General features: G+C 55.9%; 1 protein-coding gene across 1 annotated transcript in view; it reads right to left on the bottom strand.

The window, feature by feature from the left end:
- Window positions 1-846: 846 nt before the first annotated feature.
- LOC137662695 (cullin-9-like) overlaps window positions 847-23,488 on the bottom strand; it is a 34,760-nt gene continuing 12,118 nt past the window's right edge. The window contains 36 exon segments of the mRNA XM_068399394.1: window positions 847-1,763; window positions 2,765-2,859; window positions 3,044-3,177; window positions 3,313-3,430; window positions 4,733-4,843; window positions 5,337-5,411; window positions 5,634-5,727; window positions 6,632-6,795; window positions 6,885-7,049; window positions 11,159-11,299; window positions 11,614-11,977; window positions 12,057-12,316; window positions 12,397-12,599; window positions 13,084-13,201; window positions 13,381-13,526; window positions 13,677-13,842; window positions 13,939-14,149; window positions 14,498-14,646; window positions 15,005-15,187; window positions 15,692-15,807; window positions 16,093-16,269; window positions 16,349-16,482; window positions 16,990-17,165; window positions 17,254-17,349; window positions 17,748-17,853; window positions 18,051-18,222; window positions 18,307-18,397; window positions 18,563-18,790; window positions 19,102-19,207; window positions 19,562-19,793; window positions 19,935-20,149; window positions 20,293-20,486; window positions 20,592-20,799; window positions 21,101-21,302; window positions 21,520-21,904; window positions 22,403-22,596. Of these exon segments, the coding sequence (XP_068255495.1) occupies window positions 1,556-1,763; window positions 2,765-2,859; window positions 3,044-3,177; window positions 3,313-3,430; window positions 4,733-4,843; window positions 5,337-5,411; window positions 5,634-5,727; window positions 6,632-6,795; window positions 6,885-7,049; window positions 11,159-11,299; window positions 11,614-11,977; window positions 12,057-12,316; window positions 12,397-12,599; window positions 13,084-13,201; window positions 13,381-13,526; window positions 13,677-13,842; window positions 13,939-14,149; window positions 14,498-14,646; window positions 15,005-15,187; window positions 15,692-15,807; window positions 16,093-16,269; window positions 16,349-16,482; window positions 16,990-17,165; window positions 17,254-17,349; window positions 17,748-17,853; window positions 18,051-18,222; window positions 18,307-18,397; window positions 18,563-18,790; window positions 19,102-19,207; window positions 19,562-19,793; window positions 19,935-20,149; window positions 20,293-20,486; window positions 20,592-20,799; window positions 21,101-21,302; window positions 21,520-21,904; window positions 22,403-22,596 (6,137 nt within the window). The 3' untranslated portion in view covers window positions 847-1,555.

Raw genomic sequence — 23,488 nt, forward strand, 5'->3', positions numbered from 1 at the left:
TGTGCATTAAATCCAAATCCATTGCTGATGCCAAGTGCCTGGCACAACCTGCTCCAGAGACAGTGTCAGATGGTGAGTTTGACTGGGGCAGTACACCTGTCAAACCATAACACAGCTGTCCTAAGGTGAGCTCAGGGAGAATAGAAGCCTCCCACGGAACAGAAGACCAAGGCTTGATCTTGATTTTCAGTACAAATATCGTCCATGAAAGCAGGGCGTCACGATCTTTCTGACTTTTTTGGGTTTTAAGCAGGCATCCAGGAGACAGTGGATGAGGAACTCCAGGCATGTATCTTCACATGAGGAAGTCAGGCACGTAGGATGTTCTCCTCTGTCCCCCAACAACCTGGGGAATTCAGGCTGTTCCTGCAAGGACTGGTCACACTGGGAAAGACGAGGCTGTCTGGGCACCCCCATTGTATGTCTCCCTCAGTGGACCTGAGGAGAGGGCCCAGAGAGATGTCACACTCTGGTTGCAGTCCCACACCTGCTCCCAGAAACACCAGCCCCATCACTCTGTGTGGTCTGGTCCCCTGCCCTCTTTCCCATCCCTCCCCACCCCCTTTACTGTTCACTGAGCTGCCCAGGAAGGAAAAGCGACTTTGCAGGGCAGACTGCATGGCCTGGGTGAGGATCCCAAACCCATACCAATTTCACAAATAACTCCCGCGATGAGCACTTGAGCTCATCCTTCTCACTTGAGCATATCCTTCTCACTTGAGAATGTCCTGCTCTCCCTTCACACCCATGTTCCCCATAGACAACAAGGAGGCTTATGCTAGAAGAAAACTGTTTCTTTTTTAAACAGAACTTTTTTCAACCCTTGTTCCTCAGGGTTTTCTTTTTTGCAAAGATAAAGTATTATCTGAACAACCTCTGCATATATATCTCTCTCATATATTTGTGTGTGCATGCATACATTTATACACTTAAAAAGTCTTGCAAATTTGTGCCACTCATAGCAGCCCATCCTGCTTCATAGCGGAGAAGACAATTCCAACAAACAGCAAAAAAGCTCTCCCCCTCAACTAGAGGAATGCACTGAACCACATCCACCCGTGGCTCTGGAGGGAATCCCACCAGCTCCAGATGGGAGGTGCTGACTTGAGTGTAAACACATCGCTTTATAGTATTCCTAGACACTGGCTGGATTAGACAGGGCCATGCTAAGACACGTGCCACACTCACCTGTGCCCAGCCCTTGGGGAGAGCATGCCCAAAGACACTGAACAGTCCTTTAACAGGCGGCAAGCAGTCCTCCCTTTGCAGCTGGACTGTGACTTTCTAGCTCAATTAGATACCTATTGGCAGAAATGGCAACAAGGGAGGACGAGAAGATGTCTTTCTGAGAGAGGTGGCCACAGTAACAAAGCCCATCTGTCCAGAGCAACATTTCTGCATGTTAAAGGGGAGTCACTGAGCAAGTAGCCCCCACAAAGTCTCTTCATTCTGCCTGAGAGCTCCTCACTGTTTTTGACAGAAGACACTAATACAAACTGGTCAAGACACAGTAGAGGCAAAGGTCCAGGCTGGCAGGCTGGGCAACAGCCCTCTTCTAGTCACAGGCATCATCATCATCAAAGTAGGAGTCACCATCAAGGTTATCTGACTCATCATCAAACAGAAAGTTGTCTTCATCAAGGTCATCATCATCATCATCATCATCATAGTCTTCCTGCCACTGTGGTTCATACTCCTCATCTTCAACCTCTTTGCCCCATTCATCTGTGTTGGGGGAGTCACACAAGATGGTACGTTTCGGCCTGTTGAGGAGGAGAGCATCAGAGCAGAGCCTTGTCTGTGAGCAGCAACCACAACCCAGCCCCACACCACCCTCACCCTCCCTTCTACCATCACCTCAGCATCCCCATCTAAAGCCATGCCTCAGGGACACAGCAGCCAGACAGGTACACCTAGGAGAAGGTGATTAAATGGCCTTATCCATGCATGCAGCACAAGGCTGTGTCACAGGGCCATCTGTGACTGGGCCAACAAGCTGCAGTCTGCCACCAGCTCTGGTATCTCGGCCTCATTTCATGGAGACCAGAAACCCTGCTCTGAAATAGTGTTTCTTGACTCAGTTGTCATTCTTTCTTCAACACTCAGCACCCTGTTCAGCTCCTGGAAACACAGCAGCTGTCAGAGGGGACTGGTCACACTGCGACAGCAGATGCCAGTTGTTTTTCTTGGTTTGAACAGCGTGTCATACAGGAATGGACTTTGTTTTGAACTCATCACCTTCCAATCATACTTAACACCTGCCAGCTCAGTACTCTAGGACAGGGAAACAACAAAGCATCCATTTCACCTCTCAACACACTATTTTACAGCTGTGTCACCTCTTCTCCATTCCCCTCTTAAAATAAGTGTCAGGCCCCTTCCATCTCCCCCCATGTATGTTCTTATTCTTGCTTCTTTCATCTAGACAGTTCTTAGATCTCTGATACACCTCTGAAGAAAGAGTGTGACTCTCCACAGAAACTGAAGAGAGTCCAGGGAGAGCAACTTCCATAACTGGGACTGCCAGTGATTGAGCTTTCTTGACCATAACTGCATACCAAGCGGAGGTTTTGCTGGTGTCCCTACATCACTATGTCACATACATTGTTATCTCAAACCACAACACAGGATGCGAGTATCAGTATCTGTTATTAACTTATTGTTATTATTATTGTGTGTCAGCGAGCACAGGAAAAAACTCTGGTTACCTGCTTTTTGTCTGCACTCACCCATCCTTCCTCATTAGCCCGCTAAGAAAACTCACCCTATGCAGGCAGGGGCTGAAGTAGGCACATTTGACAGTTTCACCTTTCTCTGACCAGGATCTGCCAAAGTCTGGAGCCCAACATGGAAATCCTGCTAGCATGGAAGAACAGAGAGACAAGTATGTGATTTGGGGCGCATTTTGTGCTACAAACCCCTTCCCTACATACACACATCACTGAGAATCTATCCCCTCAGCTGATCAAGCCCCTTTCTAGGTTTGCCCAAGATCAAACTAGACCAGAGCAAGACAAGCCACTAATCAGGATGTGGAGTTCACCTGTGTAGAGTGCCAGAGAATTGCAAAGAGACGCTCCTTGATCCGGTGTACCAACTCCAAACCAGCACTGAAATGCTCTGCTTTCAGGAGCCGAAGAGAAGCGGCCAGGTCCTGGTACTGCAGCAGGGTTTCCTCTGCAATTCAAGGCCAAAAAGGTCACACTGCTTCCCACGCTCTTAAGTGGAGACCGCGCCCCTTGGCTCTGATTATGAAGCCAGTCACAGCCACCCAGGTCTCCTGTGCACATACACTCCTCTTTCAGGACTTACCCAGAAGGATCTGCAGAGCATTAGTGTGCAGCTCTAGGCTCTCAGTCTGCTGTTCCACAATATCCATGCTCTCAGTGTCCTGGTTATAGTAGCTGTACACACAGGAGTAGGCCAGCACCTGGAGCAATACAGATCATGCTGTAAGCATCCTCCTGCAGCTTCAGAGTGGGCAAGAAGAGAGTAGCATCAAACCCTTCCAGATTTCCTTACGTATCAGTGGCTGAGAGAAGCCTGGCAGTGCTTCTGCTCTGTGGTGACAGCCCAGTGAACCATTATGCCAAGTGACAGGAGTGCCAGGCTATCTAGAGCTACTTGTAGGATTGGAAATGAATGTGTAATTATTTTGTACTTAAGTCTGAAATAACTGATTGTTCCCACCTGCAAACCATCACAAGAACACAGACTGTAAATGAATAACAGGTGTGACTGACCAGAGTCAAAACAACCAGCCCACAGAATCTACACATTGCTGGGCAGCCCAGGTTGAACTCAAGTAGCAATGAACTGAGAGAACTGAGCCCAAAGGGAAGCAGGCATGGTGCTATACAGCACAAAGAGCCCACGACAAAGGCATTTCAACAAGTGACAAGCTCCTAAAGCAATCCAGGCACCCAGCAGGAAACAAGACCACTGTTTCCATTTAAAGAAACAGGCCAGAAAAGCCAGCAGCAGCAAGCAACAGTGATATGTATCCTGGCACACAGGGGCTACCATACTGAAAAGAAAAAACAGGGTCAGAAACCCTTGTTCACATGCCTCTCTCAAAATCAATCTGCCTGCACAATTAAGGTATATATTGCAAAAGCAATACTGCAAAAGGCAATTCCCATCTCCTTCCTGCGTTTCAGGGGATAGCAGGCATTGCAGGCCTATGCTGTCACAGGCTGACTGCACAGATGCAGTGGTTGCACTGCAAGTCCTTCGTAATGTGGCTATCAGGGCATGCAATAGGTAACTTAGTGCTCCCAAAACACCAATGGCTCATGAAATGAAGTTAAGAAAGGAAAATCATAACGTGAGCACCAAGAGGGATTTCCATGCTGTAATACAGCATCAGGAGAGCTTTCCAAAGGTAAGGACCACCACTGGGGGCATTTCAAATTGGAATGGACCAAACCCAGCATATGCAAACCCTAAATATGAATTCTTGTGCTGATTCCATGGTGTTAACTTGAGCTAAACTCCAAATCCTATGACCTGACCGTGAGGAACACTGCAGACAGAGCCCAGTTCAGAGTAAGAGCAGGGTAAGGCAGGCATGAGCTCTTCCCCTGTCCTGATGCTATTCCTCCTCTCAAGCTTTTTCTGTCTCCCCTTGTTTGGAGTAGAGCAAGGCTGGCATCTCCTTGTTTTAAGAAAGGCATAAAACACACTGATAGAATTAGGCCTAAACCTCAGCAAGCCTGTTATTCAGCCCTACCTTCCGTGCCTGTTCTAGCACTTTGCAGGCATCAAGAACAAAGGTCAAAGTCCCAATTTTTGGTACCTCACTGATGGAAGAAACCCTGTTCCTCAGCCTTGTGGCAAATTCCTGCAATAACCACAGGAGAAAAAAAAAAGTCAATGTCAAGCTCCACAAGACCAAAAAAATAGCACCTTCCACACAGATAATTGCTAAGCATCCTGAAGTGCCATCCCAGAAGATGCAGGTAGCAGGAGAACATTTACTGCATCCAACTAAGACATCTCTACTGTGCCATCACTTCAGTCTTTTACAGTACCTCAGCTCTAGACAGAGTTCAGTCTTCAGTCCTTCAGTTGCCCTTGCTTCCAAGTACTGCATCAGTTTTAGCATGTGAACACAAGTTAGGTGTTCAGTTTCCACAACAGACTTAGTAGAAGAAAGCAAGCCAAGAACTACCCATTACGTCAGAGCAAGGGTGAATCAGCCAGGCATCCCCACCTGGATCCAAAGCCTGTTTCTCAGCTTCAGGTGAAATACATTTAGACAAAACAGAAACTGTCCTGCTCACTGGGGCTAAGGCAACTGAGTCAGCACCTGCAAAGGAAGGAGGAGGCCTTACCCTTGCATGATGATGAAAGGTGCATCTCTCATTGTAATCCTGAAAACGCTTCTCCTGCCAAGCTGCTTTACTCACCTGAAAGGAAAGATAGAAGTAAGCTGTAGCAATTTCCCTCAAGCAACAGGGTTGCCTGGAAATAGCCACCACACAGACTTTGACAATACTACCTATATTACTGGCAAGTGCACAAAGTCCAGAGTAAAGGGCACAAGTGGAGATCCTCACCCTCTCTATGAGAGGCCAGGTGCATCTGAACACAAGCAAGCATGAACTACTGGGATATAGCAAACCACTCACCATAGCAGAGCAGTTGTAATAATCCTTATGAGTTGGCCTCCAGGGCTTGAGGCAACGCCAACAGAAGCCATGATTACACTTTGCGCACGTCATACTGCAGAGCAGAAGAACAATGGGAATTACTCAGTCTTAACAGCCACTTGCAGACAGTTCCTCCCAGTGCTCCCCTACATCACAGGGCTGGAGTGCGCGACCCAGTCACTCCCGTTCACTCAGTACTATGCATTTCCCTGCATGTATTTTTTAAAGCCTTTGCTGGAAGCAGATGATGCTTAGAACTAGTCATTGTGTCTCCAAAAATGAGCTGTGTAAACTGGCAGCACGATCTCACAGTACCAACTTTCCAAGTACTTGAAGGGTGAACTAAGCATTCCACAGTTTCAAGCAAGATCCACATGAGCACCTCACCTCTTCCCTCAGTAATGCAGCACTCCACAGTGCAGAAAGGCACTGCACAGCCCTAGAGCCACACACAACATGTGGGGATAAATCACAGCAGGGCACTAAGGGCTGTGCCAGTGCAAGAAAGAAACAAATGGTGACTTTTGAAGCCCTGGCTTCAAAGCTGGAGGTAATTCCTCTATCATGTAAAAAGCTGCCAGAGATCCAAGCCAATTCCAAAGAGGCAGCTAAAAGAAAATTGCTTAAAGTTACAGGAATAGGGGAGTATGAAAGAAAAAATGGTTCTGAGATATCCACTCCCCTAACCTGTAGCGCTGTATGTCTATAGCGGACTCTGAGAGACAAGCGTGCACTATGTAAAGGTACTGCAAAATGAGGCTTTGTTCTACTACAGAGCTATCAATGGATTTAACTCTGAATGACAGGGAACATTTTGCTTTTCCTAGGAATTAAAAGCAATCACTCATTCCTCTAAAACTATAAAACAGACCTGCTATAACTCTTAGTCCAGAGCCAAAAAAAAAAAAAAAAGGCACATGGACCTAACTGTATGTCTTTGCCCTCTTCTCCATCAGCAAACAAAAATGGATACTCACTGCAGGCACCCCTCATTTTTCTCTATCTGAGCCTGGCAGCTTGGGCAGTGCTTCGAAATGAGCTTAGCCAGATGTTTGCTTTGGGCTTCAGTTGTCATTCCCTCATAGTACCCATCGTCATCCACCCACTGAGACATGTGGCTGCAGCTGGCAGGATAATGGGCCTGTAAGAGAGAGCCAGTCAATCACACAAACGCAGAACGGTGCGTGCCAAACCCGAGAGAGTATTGCCCGTGATTCAGCTCAGCCTCACCTCTGGGAAGTTGCAGTTGAAGCAGGACATCCAGGAGCACTTGGAACAGGCTGCCCCATAACCAAGTCCATCCTTAAGGAGGATCTGATCACAGCCCTGAGGGTTGGTGCACCATGTCAAGTTGGAGCAACACTCAACGTAACCTCTAAGGAGGGCTTTTTCATACTGTAATAAAAAGTCAGGAAGGAGATTTAAAGCAGAGAAGCTGCATGGTTAGGCCTTACAACTGGGGTCTGGTGCCTCTGGGCTCTACATCTGACTAAACAACTGCTCACAACAAAAAAGCACTAAAATTAGTCTACTCTTTCATTCCCTTCCTGTAAATTTCCCACCCCTCGTGCCATATCTGGAGGCTGTTTCATATAATCACAGAATAGCTGAGGTTGGAAGGCACTTCTGGAGATAAAAACTAGCCCAACCTCTCCAGCTCAAAGCAGAGTTGCTCAGGACCATGTCCAGTTGGGTTTTGAGCATACCCAAGGACACAGACGACAAGCCTCTCTGCCCAACCTGTTCCAATGTCCCATTACCCTTACTGTTAAAAAAAAAAAAGTTTTCTTATGTTTAAATGGAATTCCTTGCATTTAAATTAGTGCCCACTGCCTCTTATCCTTTCACTGGATATCACAAGAATCTGGCTCCTTAATTCCATTTGTGTATTTACACATGTTGGTAAGATCCACCCCTGAGCCTTCTCTTCTCCAGGCTCACTCAGCTTCTCCTAGAGATGTTCCAAAACCTAAATAATTTTTGTGGCCTTTTGCTGGATTCTCCCCAGCATGTCCATGTCTTTCTTGTACTGGTGAGCCCAGAAATGGACACAGTACTCCAGATGTGGTCTCACCAGCACTGGGTAGAGGGGAAGCATCACCTTCCTCAGCCTGCTGTCAAAGCTCTTCCTAATTCAACTTAAGATGCTAGTGGACAACCTTCTTAGCCACAAGGGCACACTGCTGGCTTATGTTCAACTTGTTGTCCACCATGATCCCATTTTTTTTTTTTCCTGCAGGGCTGCTTTCCAGATGGTTGGCCTCTGGCACATACTGTTGCACTGGGTTATTCCACCCCAGGAGCAGGACTCGGCATTTCCCTTTGTTGAACTGAATGATATTCTTGTTTGCTAAGTTCTGTTGAGATGCCTCTAAAATTTGCTGAGGGTGCACTTGGTCCCACCATCCAGGTCATCAATGAAGATGTTAAACGACATTAACCCTAGTATCAACCTCTGGGTTACATCACTAGTGACTGGTCTCCAGCTGAACTTTCTGCTATTGATCATAACCCTTTGAGCTCAGCAGGCCATCTCACCATCCACTCATCCAGCTGGTACTTCATCAGGCTTTTTTCTGTGAGGATGTTGTGGATGAATGGTGTAGAAAGCCTTACTAAAGCTCAGATAAATAACATCTCCTCTCATTTAACAAGCCAAACATCTCACCATAGAAAGCTATCAGGTGCTCTTTTTAACTTTTTCTGATTTTAAGCTTCTCAGCAGACTTTTGCTTAGTTATATGATGTGCAAAGGGGAAGGAGACTCACTTTGCCCACAGCCTCTACACATTACTGCAGAGGACAAGGCAAATTGGTTATCAATATACGATTGTTCAGGTAGGGACTCAGGGATGCAGCTATACTGCACATAGTAGCTTAGTTTTTCTATGCTCAGTTACTATAGCGTAAGGACTGTGCAAACATACACAAAGCTAGAGGAAGTTCAGAAGAAATCCTGTAGTCTTCACAGCCCTCCTGCAGAGATTTTTGCATACCTGGAGAGCTGCTCTAAAGCCACCAGGCACCGAAAGGACAATACAGGTCACAACAAGCACTAGAGAGAAAAGGTGCAAGCCCTGAGCACTGAAGGGCTCAGACAGGGCTCTCATTCGTTTCTCTCTCTTGTTTATTGTTTCTTGTTCAGTCTCTCTCTCAGGCAACCCAAACCAGAAAGTGTGCGCTGACTGGCTGCAAGGATGTCAGCCTGTGTCATGGCAAAACACCTGGTGGAGGCAAAGTCTCAACAAAGCCACTTCATTCTTCTCAGATAGTCAACATCTGTGTCTGTTGTCATCCTATCCATAGGCGATATTATTATTTCTGCGCAGACACCTGTACCCAGAGAGATAAATGGGTACTTGAGTCAGCAAACAGCACCAAATCACAGCCTTCACAGAGGCTGAATTTCACAATGTCTGATGTCTGGATTTTTGCTCTATCCTCTTTTCTCGGTGAGGAGGAGACAGAGATGCAACTGCTGAAGTGGAACTAGGATTTGTACTGGAACCATAAGAGAAAGAGCTGCTCTCAGGAAGCCTAAAAGAAGAGGGAACAAGTGTCCAGTGAAGGTCTGGGAAGAAAGCTAGCCAGGTACAATCAAGAAGTTGCCAAGTACCACATGACACTGACCAACAGATCTTAGAGGAACCTTTGCACACACTGGAGTTAATCCAGGTATGAAGCTTATGGCATGATTCCCAGTAAAGAATCCCTGGGGGCAGAATGGAAGACCACCTCTGAAGAACAGACTCTCAAGGAACTTGAGGGAAACAAGGTTGAGAGAAAACCTTTTTCAGAAACATGACAGAGTTTGTGTTTTGTAGAAATACAAGCATGAAAAGTTTAAACTCAAATATTTCTGTATTAGCAAGAGTGCAGTCAGTAGGCAAGGGAAGGGATTTCTCACAGCTATTTGGCACTGGTGACACAAATGGATACTGAGAACAGTTTGGGCTCCCAAGTACAAGACAGACATTAACAGACTAGAGAAAATGTCATCCATAGGCCACCAAGACAGTCAGGGGCTGGAGCACAGAATGTATGAGGGAGGTGGAGAGAGCTGAGTTTGTTCAGCATGGGGAGAAGGCAGCAGAGGGGGATCTTACCACTGCCTAGAGCTACCTAAATGTAAGATGCAGAGAAGACTGAACCTGAAGCAGATTGTTTTAACTTCAGTGTTAGATCTTCACACAATAATCTGGCTATTTTGAGCACAGGGCTGGACCAGAGATCTCCACAGATTACTGCAACCTAAATTATTCTGTGACTGTATGTGTGACTCTGCATGAGGCATTAATGCTCCAGCCATACCACTTACTGAGAAAAAAGGAAAACAGATAACATTTCAGCAAGAGCACCAGAGCAACTTGTTAAAGTTGGCTGCAATTTATGTTGACATGCAATATTTTTTTTTTATAAAATAGCCATAGCAACAGGATATTAAATCCTGCTCTCAGACAGGTGTGACTACAGGATTTGAAAGCCAGTAAGAACTAACTGTCCAGACACATAGACTAATTCTCCAAGCACTTCTCATAGAAAACAAGATACAAAAGATACATTGAAGGAAATGCTTTTCTGTAGCCTTGCCCAATTTGGTTGCCAGTTTTCAAGCTTAAAGAAAAATTACAAGATAGAGCAGTCTTTATGACTACTGTTCATTTCTCCTTATGACTGTTCACACAGGATCATAATGACAGTAACAAACTGGAAGAGGAGGAGAATATTTTGGGAGAAGCAATTGCTGGTGGAAAACAGATGAGACATCTGTTCTGCCCAGCAATTAACAAAAAGAGTCTTGTCATGCAACAGCCACAGCCCTGCCATTAGGTGGGGAGGGAATTCAGCTCTAAGTAGTAACTGAAAACAGGACTAGGTAGAAAAAGTAGGTTCTGCCTCAGAACAAGCAGCTCCTGCTGCCCCCTGCTGACTGAGGACTAAGGTGAGCAGAGCTCAGGAAGCCTTGTTTAGACATGGCTGTAAACCCACGCAGACTTAATTAGAGTGAAGATTAAGTCTGATATGGTAACTTCTGTCATCTTCACAAAAACCTGAGGCACTCAAAGCCGGAGACTGATAGAAGAGAAAGGACAGTGGGGTCACTGATGCAGCGATAAAATTAAATTGCTCAAATGTTTTCTCTTCATTTGTCCTAGATTTTACAATTGCTTCCAGCACACCAGCAGAGGATACTTGTCATGAGCTGCTATCACAGCTCTCACCTGGTACTCAGCTAAGGATACACCTGAAATAATGTTTGCTGGAGACATGTTTAGAGGAAAAAAACCACTGCACTTTTTTGCTGATGTTATGCTTTCCTGAATAGCTGGTATTGACCGTGATCAGAGACAACACACACGACTGGGCAGAAATCTGGTCTGCCTCAATTATCATGCTGCCAGTCTTAGTAATGGGAAGGGGAGAAGCAGCAGCAAGATTATCTGCTAGTGCCAACCAAAATGAAACAGAGCTTGGACACCCAATAACAACCTCCCCTACTTCACCTTGGCTATAATCTCCTCGGAGGAAACGATGGAAAAAATGAAGGCTGTTGTTGGCTGTGCCTGGCACTCAGATATGGGACAGGTGCAGCTGACAACCATATTCTGTTCAATGCGAGTCGTGAGGTACTCACTCCAACAGGACTGTGAAGGCAGAAGAGGAGAGATCAGAGCTCAACAGGAGCTGCACCACCTGGGTCATGTGAAGCCCAGCCCACCCAGCAGGGGGTGCACGAAACCACCACAAACAGTGGGTAAGTACTCAAAAGCACAGAAGTGGGAACAGACCAATCAGGAGCTGAAGGATCACAACGAACAAGGAAGCTGGGAAAAGAGAATGTATGAGCTCTATGAAAATCACCTGATAACAGCTTCAGGCAAAGCCAACCAACTGCTACCAATTAGGCAGCAGCAATTCCCTATCAAGTTACAGGAGTCAAAGACCCCAGGACCTTCACCTTGCAGCAGTAGTGCATGCAGCAGAGGGTTGGAGGCTTCTCAGTGGGACATAGCTGGTTCACACAGACTGGGCAGTGGGTTCCTGGGCTTGGTGGGGGCTGGGCATCCTGCACTTGCAGACCCGAGGAGATGAGCAGGGTTTCACGGTTCTCCACATAGCACTGTATCAGGAAATCCACATTCCACCTGCAGTGCATGAGGAGGTGCCGAGCAACATCATCTGGGATGCTCAGGGTATCCTGGACCTGCTGTACTGTCTGGTTCATGAGCAGCTTCGCCTCCTCTGGACTAAGCGTGTGCCCCATTGGCACCTGCAGCATTGCCATGAGAAACTCCTCTGACCTGCCTGTGCCAGGATTCAACCTGACATGGAGAAATGTGTCATGTCCATACATGGTGAAGATGCACACCGCTCCCAACACCTGGTGACATGCATCCCTACCAATACAAGCAGTCTACGCTGTCCTCATCCGGCGATGCCTCTGGTGGCCTGCTCTGGAAAACCATCTGTGCCTGGCCGCCAAAAGGTGTTGTGGCTTCAGCAGAGGTGTATTCCAAGACATGAGGCCTCCCCTCCTGGCGCCGAAGATAGCCCTGGTTCAGCAGGTGCAGGACACAGGACAGCACGTCCACGCTGTGGCAGCAGAAGCTCAGGAACTGCAGCCCTGGCCCCAACTCACCCTTCTGACAGGCATCAATCACCTACAGCAGCAAGGGAGCCCCACACTGCAGTGCGGCACAGCACCCAGGCGGCCCCTCTCTGCCCCTCAAGCCCTCCATACCCGAAACACCAGGTTGTCAATGTGGAGCTGCTTCTCCACCTTGAGGATACGGGTGATGAGGCAGCAGAGAACGTTCCTCTTCCTTTCCAGGGCGCTGACCTCAGCCCTCTCTGCCCTCAGGTACCTCTGCTGGGGCAGCAGCCTCAGGTGGCGGCCAGAGGCATGGGCCAGGGCTGCCCGGTTCAGCCGCAGAGCACCTGGAGCTAGCACCCGGCCCAGGGTCAGCCAAGCCCCAAGGGCCCGGCCCAGGGTCAGCCAAGCCCAGGGCCCCCCCAAGCTGGGCCCTGAAGGAGCCCCAGGACACACGTGTGGCTCTTGGACCCAACCCTGGGCCTCCTGCTGCTGCCTTCACAGGTGGCAGCCCCGTCCCTGCCCCAACATGTGGCCCCAAGCAACAGCCACACACACAACCCTTGGCCCCAGTCCCCAAGCCCACACATCGAGCTGAGACCCAACCACCCATGCTGACCCACGCCCCACGCACAGCCCCAAGCCCCAGCTCCACACACCACCCCAGCCCGAGACGTTACCTCAGGCCCCAACCTGACACAAAGACCTGTGCCCTGAGCACCAACAGACTCAGCCCAGCCCACTCGCTTCCCCTACAAGCTCGTGCACCCCCTACTCCAGCACCCGCTTGGGGCTCAGACCAGCACCTCCCCAGCCACGCCCTAGCCCCACACTCACCTCCTGGCGTGCAGCTCTGCACTAGGATGCTCTCGCCGTGGGTCAGCGGCGTCAGCGCATGGTGCACCAGGTCAGCAGGGAGCCCCGTAGCCTGCAGCAGGGCCTCCACAGCCACCTCCTGCAGGAGGGCATGGGAGGGGAATGGCCGGCCAGGACCCACCAGCCACAGGCCCAGCCAAACAAGGCAGGGGCCTGTGCCCCAGCCACCGCTGGAGACCCCGTTGGAAGGGAGGACATGGCCCTGCTATGCTCCAGCACCCGCTGCCGCACTCACCCCACCATGGCCCCAGCTCCTACCTCGGCGCTGTTGAAGCGCAGCAGGATGTACATCTGCAGCGTGGACACGTGGAGGACGCAGTCTCCAAATCGCAGCTCAGCGTGGCCCAACCACGTCCACTGCAGCTGCCACGGCTTCGTGCATGCCCAGCCCAGCCGGCTCTGGCCTGCCAGGGACAGCATCAGCGCCAGGGCCGGGGCCAGCCCTGCGGGCATCCCCAGCACTCCCAGGCACTCCGGCCGCTTCTGGCTGAGCTGCTGCGGAGTGCCCGGGCCCCGGCCAGACCCCCACACACACCCACTGCTGCAACACTCACTCCGCCTGCAGAAGTCGGCGAACTCATCCAGTGGGGAGCTCAGGGCTGCCGAGAAAAACCTCCCAGGCTCATCCATGTAGCAGAACGGGGACACGGGCCAGCAGCGTGGGGACAGGGCCAGCACCTTCACCTCCGGCACCTCTGCCGCCGAGGCCGCCCCCAGCGCCTGCGCACGTGGACACGAGGGCGGCTCAGGACAGGCCCCAGGACCTCTGCGAGGCACACAGGTGGCTCCCAGCCTCCCCATCCACCAGCAGCTCACCTCGTCCAGGCCCGCGTCCAGCTCCAGCAGCCGCTTGTCCTGCTCCCGCAGCTGGAAGAGGTAAAACTGCCGCTGGAGCTCCTCTGACTCAGCCAAGTTGCTCAGCATCTCTTGGGGGAAGCGGCTGGGGAAGCACAGCCCGATCTGCTCCACGATGGCTCCTTCCAGCCAAGACGGCCCTTGCGCCAGGAGCCGGTCCCCCAGGTAGTGCCTGCCACAGCCGCCAGGTCAGGGGCCAGCCCGAGCCCTGTGGCCATCAGCCACCCACCAGGAGACACAGACGGCCCCGCTCCAGGCCTCACCCCAAGGCGCACGGGCCTGGCAGCACCTGTCTCCCCTCCCTGTCGCCAGCAGGGAATGTGCCTCCACAGACTGGCAGCGCCCACGGGCCCTCACAGCCTTCCCCTCCACAAACCAGAGCATGGAGCAGCAGAGCAGGAACACCACTGCCACACCGGGCCGGGCTCAGCCACAGCCCCCGTGCCGCCCGTGCCTCCCCCACCACACCGCATCACGCCGCGCCAGGCCCTCTGGTCCCGTGAGACACGGCACCCCTCACCGGTAGAAGTGCTCGAAGGTGTGGGCGAGCTCCAGGCCACTGAAGACGATGAAGGGCTCCAGGATCTGCTGCAGTCGCTCTGTGCTGCCCGCAGCCCCGTGGAGCTCCTGGATCTGCCCATCCAGGTAGCGGGCAAACCGCTCGCTCACCTGCAGAGGGACAGAGCTGGCTGCAGAGGGGGTTCCCCGGGTGGCCGCAGGGCAGGGCTGGGGCAACAGCCCTGGGGGCAGCAGCTGGGAAACTCTGGGGCTCTTGGGCAGGGGCCAACAGTGCCCAGGCACCAGCCTGTGACATGAGTGCACTGGGGCCAGGGCCATGCCATGACAAGTGACAAGCGCCGCACACCCGCAGGTGGGCGCCATCCAGGGGCTCCGTGGCTCAGTGCGCAGCCAGGACACCACCCACCAAGGGCTCGCCCCGAGGCCGTGGGCCAGGGCAGCCTCCGAGCCCGTGCCAGGGGCTGGTGGGGCTGGACCCCGGCGCTGGTGTCACGCTCCCCCGACTCACGTGCAGGGTGGTGGGGAAGGAGAGCTGCAGCAAAGCCCCTGCGAAGCCCTGGCCCAGGGCCAGCACAAAGGCGGCCCGCTGCCCAAAGAGCTCCTCCGTGGCACCGCGCAGGCGCTGGTACAGCCCGCAGTATCGCTCCACAAGGTCCGGCGCCTGCCCTTCCGCCTCCAGGAACTGCTGCACCTGTGGGACGCAGCACGAGAGGGGTGAGCCCCGCAGCGGGATGCGCCCATGGCCAGCAGAAACGCCTGCAGCCCCAGCCTCGCTCTGCTGACACCAACCACCCAGGTCCCAGCCAGGGGCCAGCTGGAGGCCCTGGTGCTGCCACAGGCTACCGAGAGCTTGTGGCGAGGCGGGAGCGCAGCCCCGAGGGCTGGGCAGGGGCTGCAGGGGCAGGACAGAAGCGCAGCAGCAGCCCAGCAGGGAATAAATAGCCCAACACCGTACCTGGCTCCCAGCCTGCAGCACCAGCCTGGGCACAGGGCCAGGCTCATGCCTGAACCCTGCCAAGGTGGCAAGCCTGGCAGGGCTGGCCCCACACTCCTTCAGGCCCCGCAGAGGTCAGGTACAGCCCTGCACCCTCCCCACGCTCCCAGGGCACCGCCAGGCCCTGCTCCCCCTGTAACCACCCGCTGCGGGGTCCCACGCGCCCTCTCTGTCCCCCATGGCCGGCCCTCTGAGCTCTACCTGCTGCTGCACCACACCACGCCAGCACTGCAAGATGCCCCACAGGCTGCTCGACTTCTCCACCTCTGCCCTCGCAGCCCTGGCCAGCACCTCCTTGTTCTTCCCCTCCTTCCCGCCTGCCGAGGGACAACACCAGGCTCAGCATGGCTCTGTGGGCAGGCTCTGCGCTCTGACCGCCAGCAGCCTCCCCCTCTCCCTGGAGGATGCAGGGCAGAGGAGATGCTGGGAAGGCATGGCCACTGCAGAGGCACGGCCACTGCAGAGGCACTGCCACAAGCCTTGCCCGGCTCAGGAGCCTCCTGTGTTACACGGCCCTCCCCAGAGCTCCCCAGCGGATCCCCACAGCCTGGCCTTCTGCACTGCCGCCCTCCCAGCCCCAAGGAGGGCAGCCCCTCGCTCACCAGCTGCTCTTGGCTCCTCTGGCTCTGGGCCGCCGGGGTCCATGTGCGCCAGAAGCTGGGTCAGGCGCCGCACACAGGAACCAAAGGCAGCACTGCGGCTCGTGGCACGGCGGGGCGGCTCCAGGCTGTCCAGGTACTCACTCAGCAGCCAGGTCAGGGGGCTGATGCCATGGGGGTCTGTGAAGCCAAACAGGCTCAGAGTGGGGTGCTTCAGCCTCGGGCACGGCATGGACAAGCCCGGGAGAGCGCAGGGTACCTGGACTGGTGATGCTCTGCACCAAGGGGTTCACCAGGGCCTCCCAGCACGTCCTGCCCAGGGCCCGGGACGCCTCGTCGTCAGGAAGGAAGCGGTTGGCGAAGCCCTGCTCGTACTGCAGCGCCCGGTTCAGTCTGCAACAGCGACTGGGCAGCATGTGGTGCTGCCGGGCACCTCCGACGGCCAGGGGGATCCCCCCAGGGAAGCAAAGTGCCGCACGCAGCTCAGCAGCCCCACTCGCCCCCAGCACCAGGGCCTCTCGCTGCCCCTGGGGCCCTGCCCGCGCTGGGCCTGGGGCCCTCAGGGCCCCCACCAAACTGGGGGCCTGCGCAGCACCCCTGGCCACAAGACCCTGCCCGTGCCTGAGCCACCTCCGCCACGTCAGGGTGCGCTGGCTCCCGTGGGGCACCTCTCTGGTGGGTTAACCCTGCCCATGCGCCCAGCTTAAACCTGGGGGACCCCAAGGTGGCCCTGGCCCTCTGGGACTGCTGGTGGCCAGGGAGGAGTGAGGGCCCCTCCCTGCCCAGGTGGGACACCCAGCTGCTCCTCTCCTTGCCCTGCAGTCCCCTCACCCTGCCACCACCGTCCCTCAAGGCCCTGGGACACCGGGGACACAATGGCGCAGCCAGGAGACAACTCACTTGCTGAAGAGCTGCAGCAGTCGCCCCCGGTCCCGGCAGATCTCCTGGCACCAGGCATGAGCCCGAGCAGTGCAGGAGAGGAACGTCCGCCAGCACAGCTGCTCCTTGAAGACGGGCCAGAAAGTGGGCTTGGGACCCAGCACCTCGATGCCACGCACACGTGTGTCAATGCCACCCTACGGAAGAGCGCGACGCTCAGCTCCTCAGACACGACCCCAACACCCCACACTGCCAGCTCCCTGGCCCGGCCCCCTGCTCCCCTACCTGCTGGCACCGCTTCACCCGGATCTGGATGATGGGCCAGAAGCGGGTCATGTTCTCCAGCAGGATCACTCTGCTGTCTGAGGGCAGGACAGTCACCTGCAGGCAGACGGCGAGCCCTCAGCAAGCCAGGCAGCGAGCACCAGCCACCCCGCATGCTCCCCTGGCCACCGCCCATTAAAGCCATGGCCTCTGTCCCCCCCAGCAGCCCTTACACAGACACTGGGCACCCCTACCAGGGCCCTGCTTGTGGCTCACAGCCCCAGCACACCAGCCTGCTGCACACTGGGCTGCAGGGCTGCCTGTGCCCAAGTCTCCAGCACCCGCAGCCTACAGCCAGGAGGCGGCTCCCGCAGCACCACTCCTGCCACCCCCACCTCCCTCTGGGGCACCTCCCAGGGCCCCAACAGCAGGGAAAGACCTTCACAGAGCTCAGCAAGGACCAGCCCACAGCTCCCACAGGGCCCCACGGCCTGAGCAGCCCGTGCGAGACTCACCGCGTTGAGCTCGGTTCTGATGCTGGTGGGGCTCTCTCCCCCCAGCACCACCACACGGGCCGGCATATAGCTGGAGTCCTCGCTGGCTACCAGCATGCTCATCTCCCTGCAGCACAGCAAACACGCTGCTCCCCAGCAGTCCCCAACCCCCCTGCCCTGGGCCCTGACAGCCCCACGCACCACTGCCCTCATCCAGCAACCCCCAGGACAGGGACCGCACACATCCCCAAAGTCCTCTCCTCCCTGCACAGCCACCAGCCCTTCCAGCCCCAAGGTCCCCCAGCCCTCCCCCCCCAGCCCCACCTGACCACCACACCACACTGCATGTGGACAGTGATGAAGTGGGAGCCAGTGCTGCCATTCGACTCCCAGTAGGTCTTGGGGTTCCTGTCCGTGAGCTTGCTGGCCCGGTGGGGGTTGGAGGACACCTGGACCTTCTCCCAACACTTGTCCTCCTTCATCTCCACGCTGGAGCCTGTGGGGAGAGCACACGGAGCCTCCAGCCGCCAGGCCAGCACACACCAGCCATGGGGCTCCAGCTCCTGCTCCCCACAATCACCTCGGCACAGGTTGTACAGAAAGATGTCAAAGAAGGGGATGCTGATGGGCTGCTGGCTCCGGCGGTGCTCCTCAATCTGCTCCAGGACCAGCTACGGGATAGGGCAAGGCTCTTACTGGGGGCCCTGTGTCCTCCTCCCCTCGCCCACCACAGGGCTGCAGCAGGCAGAGAGCACAAGGCCGCCCCTTGGTGCTGGGGACAGCTGGACGGCCCCAAGAGCCAGAGCCCCAGCGCAGCTGGGCCTCCCCAGGCCCACCTGGATGCAGCCAGCCAAGATGCTGGTCGTCAGCTTCTTGCAGAGGCTGGCGAACTTCTCACACTCAGTCACCAGGTTGAGCAGGGCTGGCGCCAGCGACGGGACCATGCTGTGCTTGTCCAGGGCTTTGGACAGAGCCTCACAGGCGCCCGCACGGCACATCACCACCGCGCAGTCCTTGCTGGCGGTGGCCAGGCCATGCAGGAAGCCAACGACCTCCTGCACCACCTGCTGAGCAGGCAGCTGTGAGCAGCTGGGCCGGCGCCGGGAGCCCCCCAGGCCCCAGCACCGGGGGGCTGCAGGGCTCAAGCCCCTCCACCCCAACACCGCAGCAGCGCCCGCGAGAGCCTGGCCAGGCACGGCGCTGGGCACGCAGCCATGGGTGGGATGGCCGCTCCCCGTCTCTCCCAGCACCTTGGCCAAAACAAGGCCGGGCTGCTGCAGGCGGGGACCCGGCTCCACCAATGCCAGGCGCGGCCGACGCACGGCACAGCCAGCAAAGCCGCCCCCGCCTGCCAGCAGTCCCGGGGCCCCCTCACCTCCCGGTCCCTGCTGTGGGCGCTCAGGGAGGACAAACACGGCTCCACGCACTCGTGCCAGGGCAGCACATCCTCCTCGTAACCGTCCAGGAACTTCTGCAGGATCCTGAGTGACGGAGGGGGCCCACTCAGGCCGGGGCACACAGACAGCAGGGCCAGAGGCAGCCCTGCTTCCCTGCCCCGCCAGCAAGGCCGGCACCCCAGGCACCTCAGACACCCCACCAGCACCCAGCCACGTGCTGCGCTGCCCCCGCGCGTACCCACCAGCACCCAGCCACGTGCTGCTGTCCCCACATGGCCCTGTGCCCCAGGACACGTGCCAGGGTGCCCCTGCCCCTGCCGAAGAAGAACAGCCCCACCAGCACCCACAAACACATGCCCTGTGCCCCCAACACCACCACCAGCACTCACACACCTGCTGAGGCAGCCCCAGACCCCCACCAGATCCCCCTGGACCCACCTGAGGATGCTCAGGCTCACGGCCTTCTCTGCCCCCAGCAGCTCAAGGCTGCGCAGCAGCAGCCTGAAGCACCTGCGGTCCTGCAGCAGCTGGGCCGCCTCACCACAGGGGACGGGGCCTTCCCCGCAGAGCTGCCGCTCCAGGGCCACCACCACATCCTTGGACAAGACGCCATCCCCCAGGCCATCCAGAAGCACCCGCACGTCCCTCAGGTCCAGCGGAGCCCCTCTGCCTGCCACGACAAGGACACGTGGGCCCAGCCCAGGCACTCGCTGCAGAGGCACTGGCCGGGTGCTCTGCCCCAGCAACAAGGCAGCCCTGCCCGCTGCACCCGCGGGGCTGTGGCACGGCAGGGGTGCGGGCAGCGCGCTACCTGCTGTCTCCGGGCCCAGGGGCAGCCGGTGCTCCACGAGGCGGTTGATCACACTGAGGGCCAGCACGGCATGAGGGCAGCCAGGGCTCTGCCCATCCCAGCAGCTCTGCAGCACGGCAGGGAGATCGCAGCTTGCCAGCTGCTCCGCCAGGCCCCGGTGCCCGTCGATCAGCATGTTCACCACCAGCAAGCCGTTCTGCACGCCTGAGGAGCCCCTGCAGCGACACAGCGATGCAGGCGCCTTCCTCCCCCAAGCACGGAGCCTCCCCTGCACCCACAAGCCACCTGCCTGCCTTGCCTGCTCTCCCCACAGAGAGGGTCCCCCCACCCCCGGCCGCTGCCCTCACTCTGCCCCTACCCTGGGACCCTCTGCATGGTGCTCATGGCAGCAGGGATGGCGCTCAGCAGGCTGGCCGAGCCCTCGCTGGAGGCAGAGCCGATGCTGGCAAAGATCTCCCGCATCATCTGCGCGTCGGCGTGGTTCAGGGGCAAGGGCTTCCCACTGGCACCTCCTGGCTCGCCAGCCGCAGCTCCCACCAGCACCTTCAGGGCCTGCAAGGTCAACAGCAGTCAGGAGGGCAGCGGGCATCCCCGCCACACCTGGGCGAGCCTGCACCCTGGCCCGCCCACTCACAGCATCCCCTCTGCCACGCTCACCACCAGGCCAGCCTGCTGCACCAGGGCGGAGGAGGCGTGCTGCTGCATGCAGGCCAGCACAGCCCGCACACCGCCCTCCGTGGCAAAGGGCACGCGCCAGTCGTACTGTGCCATGAGCACGGCCAGCAGCCGCAGCGTCACCAGCACCACGGCCTTCTCTGCCACCTCCGTGCTCAGCAGCTCCACTGCCACCTTCACCAGCTTCTCCCTGCATGGGAAAGGACGCCTCAGGAGGAGCCTCCTGGCACTGCCGCTGGCACATTGGCACCCCAGGCCCTGACAGGCACTTTCTCCCTGCCCACGTGGTTCTGCCGCAGCTGGGTATGGAATGAGACTGCCTGGGACAAAGTGACACAAGATCCACCTCTCTTCTGGCTGAGCACACAGGGACCTACCGGCCTTCACACTTCCACTGCCATCTCCCACTCCCATCTCCGGTACTGTTCCCCACCCTGCCGACACGGCCCTCCCCAGCCAGCAGGAACGGTGCGCAGCACCCCAGGGCTCACCCAACGCTCCTGGGCCCCAGCCCACCCTGGGCTTTGCCAACTTGTTGCTCCGGCTCAGGCTGCTCCTCCAGGATCTTCACAATGTGCTTGAGCCCGGCTAAGCGCAGCCCCACCTCTGAGTTGCTGCTCTGGATCACGTCCACCACGGCTGCAATCTTGGCCAGTGAGCCCCTCTCACTCACCCACTCGGAGCTGCCCAACACTGGCGGGAGGGAGGCGTGGACACAGGCATCAGGGTTAGCAATAACACCCCCAGCAACTCCCGGGGTGCCGTGCACCCACAGACCCAGCACCTGCAGGCCGCCCCCTCCTCAGGCAACCTCTGGGTGCCTCGCCTCCCATGCCCAGCCCAGAGCCTTCCTCCATCGAGGCAACAGAGCCACCTCCAGCTCCGTGTGTGTGCCCCAGCGCGTGATTACCTTTCATCTGCTCCTCTGTCACCTGTGGGAGGAACAGCCCTTCCCTCTCAAGGAGCTCACTGAACAGCTGCGAATCTGACTTCGCCACTGCAGCGGGGGCTCGGGGCGGCACTGTGGCTGCACAAAGGTCTTCCTTCGATGCCTCAGCCGTCGTGGCTTCAGGTCCAGTGCTCCTGCAGCTGGCACCCTCTGAGGATGCTGTGGTGCTCCCCCCGCCATCCTGCTCAGCCCCTCTACCGAGGAAGTATTTGGCGTAGATGTGGGAGCCGCGCAGGTCACGCTGAGCGCTGCCCTGGCACCGCTTCTCCAAGACCTGCAGCACCTTCTGCGCCAGCTCCGCAGGTACCGACAGCTGGATCAGGGCTTCTTCATCCACCTCTGACAGCTGGACACATGGCAGCAACTTAATCCTCACAGACTTGCCACAGATCCCACACCCCTTATGACTCCAGTGCCAGAACAGACAGAAAGGCTGCACTGCTGGAGGCCCCCACGGCCATTCCCCAAATTCCACCCTCCCCTGGCTCTCCCCAACCCAACTACCACCAGCCCAGACCTCCCACCTGCACTCACCACCCAATCGCAACCTGCACAATCACCCCATGGGTTTGCCTCGTCTACCCAAACCTCACTGCACAGTCACTCTTCCCGAGCCATGGCAGACTGCATTTCCTCTCACCTCCCCTCACCCCTTTGCTGTGCCCAGCTCCCCACGCTTTTGCCATCCCCAACTCACCCTCCCATTTCAGTCCCATTTCTGTCCCGTTCGGGCTGTCCCTGCACAGCTCATGCTTGCCGGCTCCTCCTCCGGGCCCAGTCCCTTCCCTAACATTCTCCCTCACTCCCTCCCTCCTGTTTCCTTACTGCAGGCTCTGGCCCATACCTGCTCTCCCTGGTCCTGCTGGATGAGACAGGAGATCTCCTTCTGCTCCTGTGCTTCCAGCTTCTTCACGAAGAAGAGCAACTCCCACCACTCGGCATGGCTCAGGGCCTCTGCAGCTTCTGTCTGCTGCTCCCCCAGGTAAGGCAGGGAGTACAGCCCCCCAAAGGGCTTGCAGGAGAATACAGGCTGCGCAACTGCATGAGAGCAGAGCCAGGAAGGGCACTGTCAGCTCTACCAATTCCCCCATTCTCTGCTGCACACCCCACGTTCCCCAGGGAAAGAGTTCATGCGGACTGTCTGGGCAGAAGAGGTCCCTGCTGTCCCACAACCTGCTGTGGGAAAGGGAGGTGACGAGAGGGCAGCGAGAGAGGGGGGAACACACTGGGAGGAGACCCTAGAAGCTGTAGGGATGGGGATTACCATCTTCACTTGAACCTCTTTGGGCTGTAGAACAGAAAAAGCAGATGCTCAAAATGGGCACCTCTAGCTCACTGCTCCCCCAACCTATTCCCACAGTGCCTGGACCAGCCAGGGCAACGCACTCGGACACCTAGCACCATCATAATCCACAGGGCCAGTGTGCAGCTGCAGAAGGGGAAACAGAGCTGGCCCAAGATGCTAGAGGAGTCAATGGATAGGAAGTTTATTCTTCCATGACCGTGTCTCTTTTGCAAACATCTCCTGCTGGCTAACAGGGCAAATGTTTATAGGCAAAAGCAAAATAGGACTGCACAGTTATCACGCTCCTTGTAGCTAATGCATCCAAAATTAAGAGAGGGAGATAAAATCCATTACATAAGTTAGATATTCCCTAGGTAATTTAGAAATAAGAGCTGAATCAACACTTGCTGTTATCTGCTAAGCAACAACTTGCAGCGCTCTCTGCAAATGCAAGGTGGGAGACATTCACCACCTCAAGACTCAACAGAAAAGGGCCAAACTCACTCCAAGCGGCTCAAGCGTGCTAAAAGCAACTACATACATGGCTGATTGCCAACAGTCAGTCAACATGACCTAATTGATCCAACTGTCAAGATCTAAAGTAGAAAGCAGCTGCTTTTTCAATTAAATTTCTATGTGGGATAT

The sequence above is a fragment of the Nyctibius grandis genome, chromosome 1 (assembly GCF_013368605.1).
Source record: "Nyctibius grandis isolate bNycGra1 chromosome 1, bNycGra1.pri, whole genome shotgun sequence".
Lineage (NCBI taxonomy): Eukaryota > Metazoa > Chordata > Aves > Nyctibiiformes > Nyctibiidae > Nyctibius > Nyctibius grandis.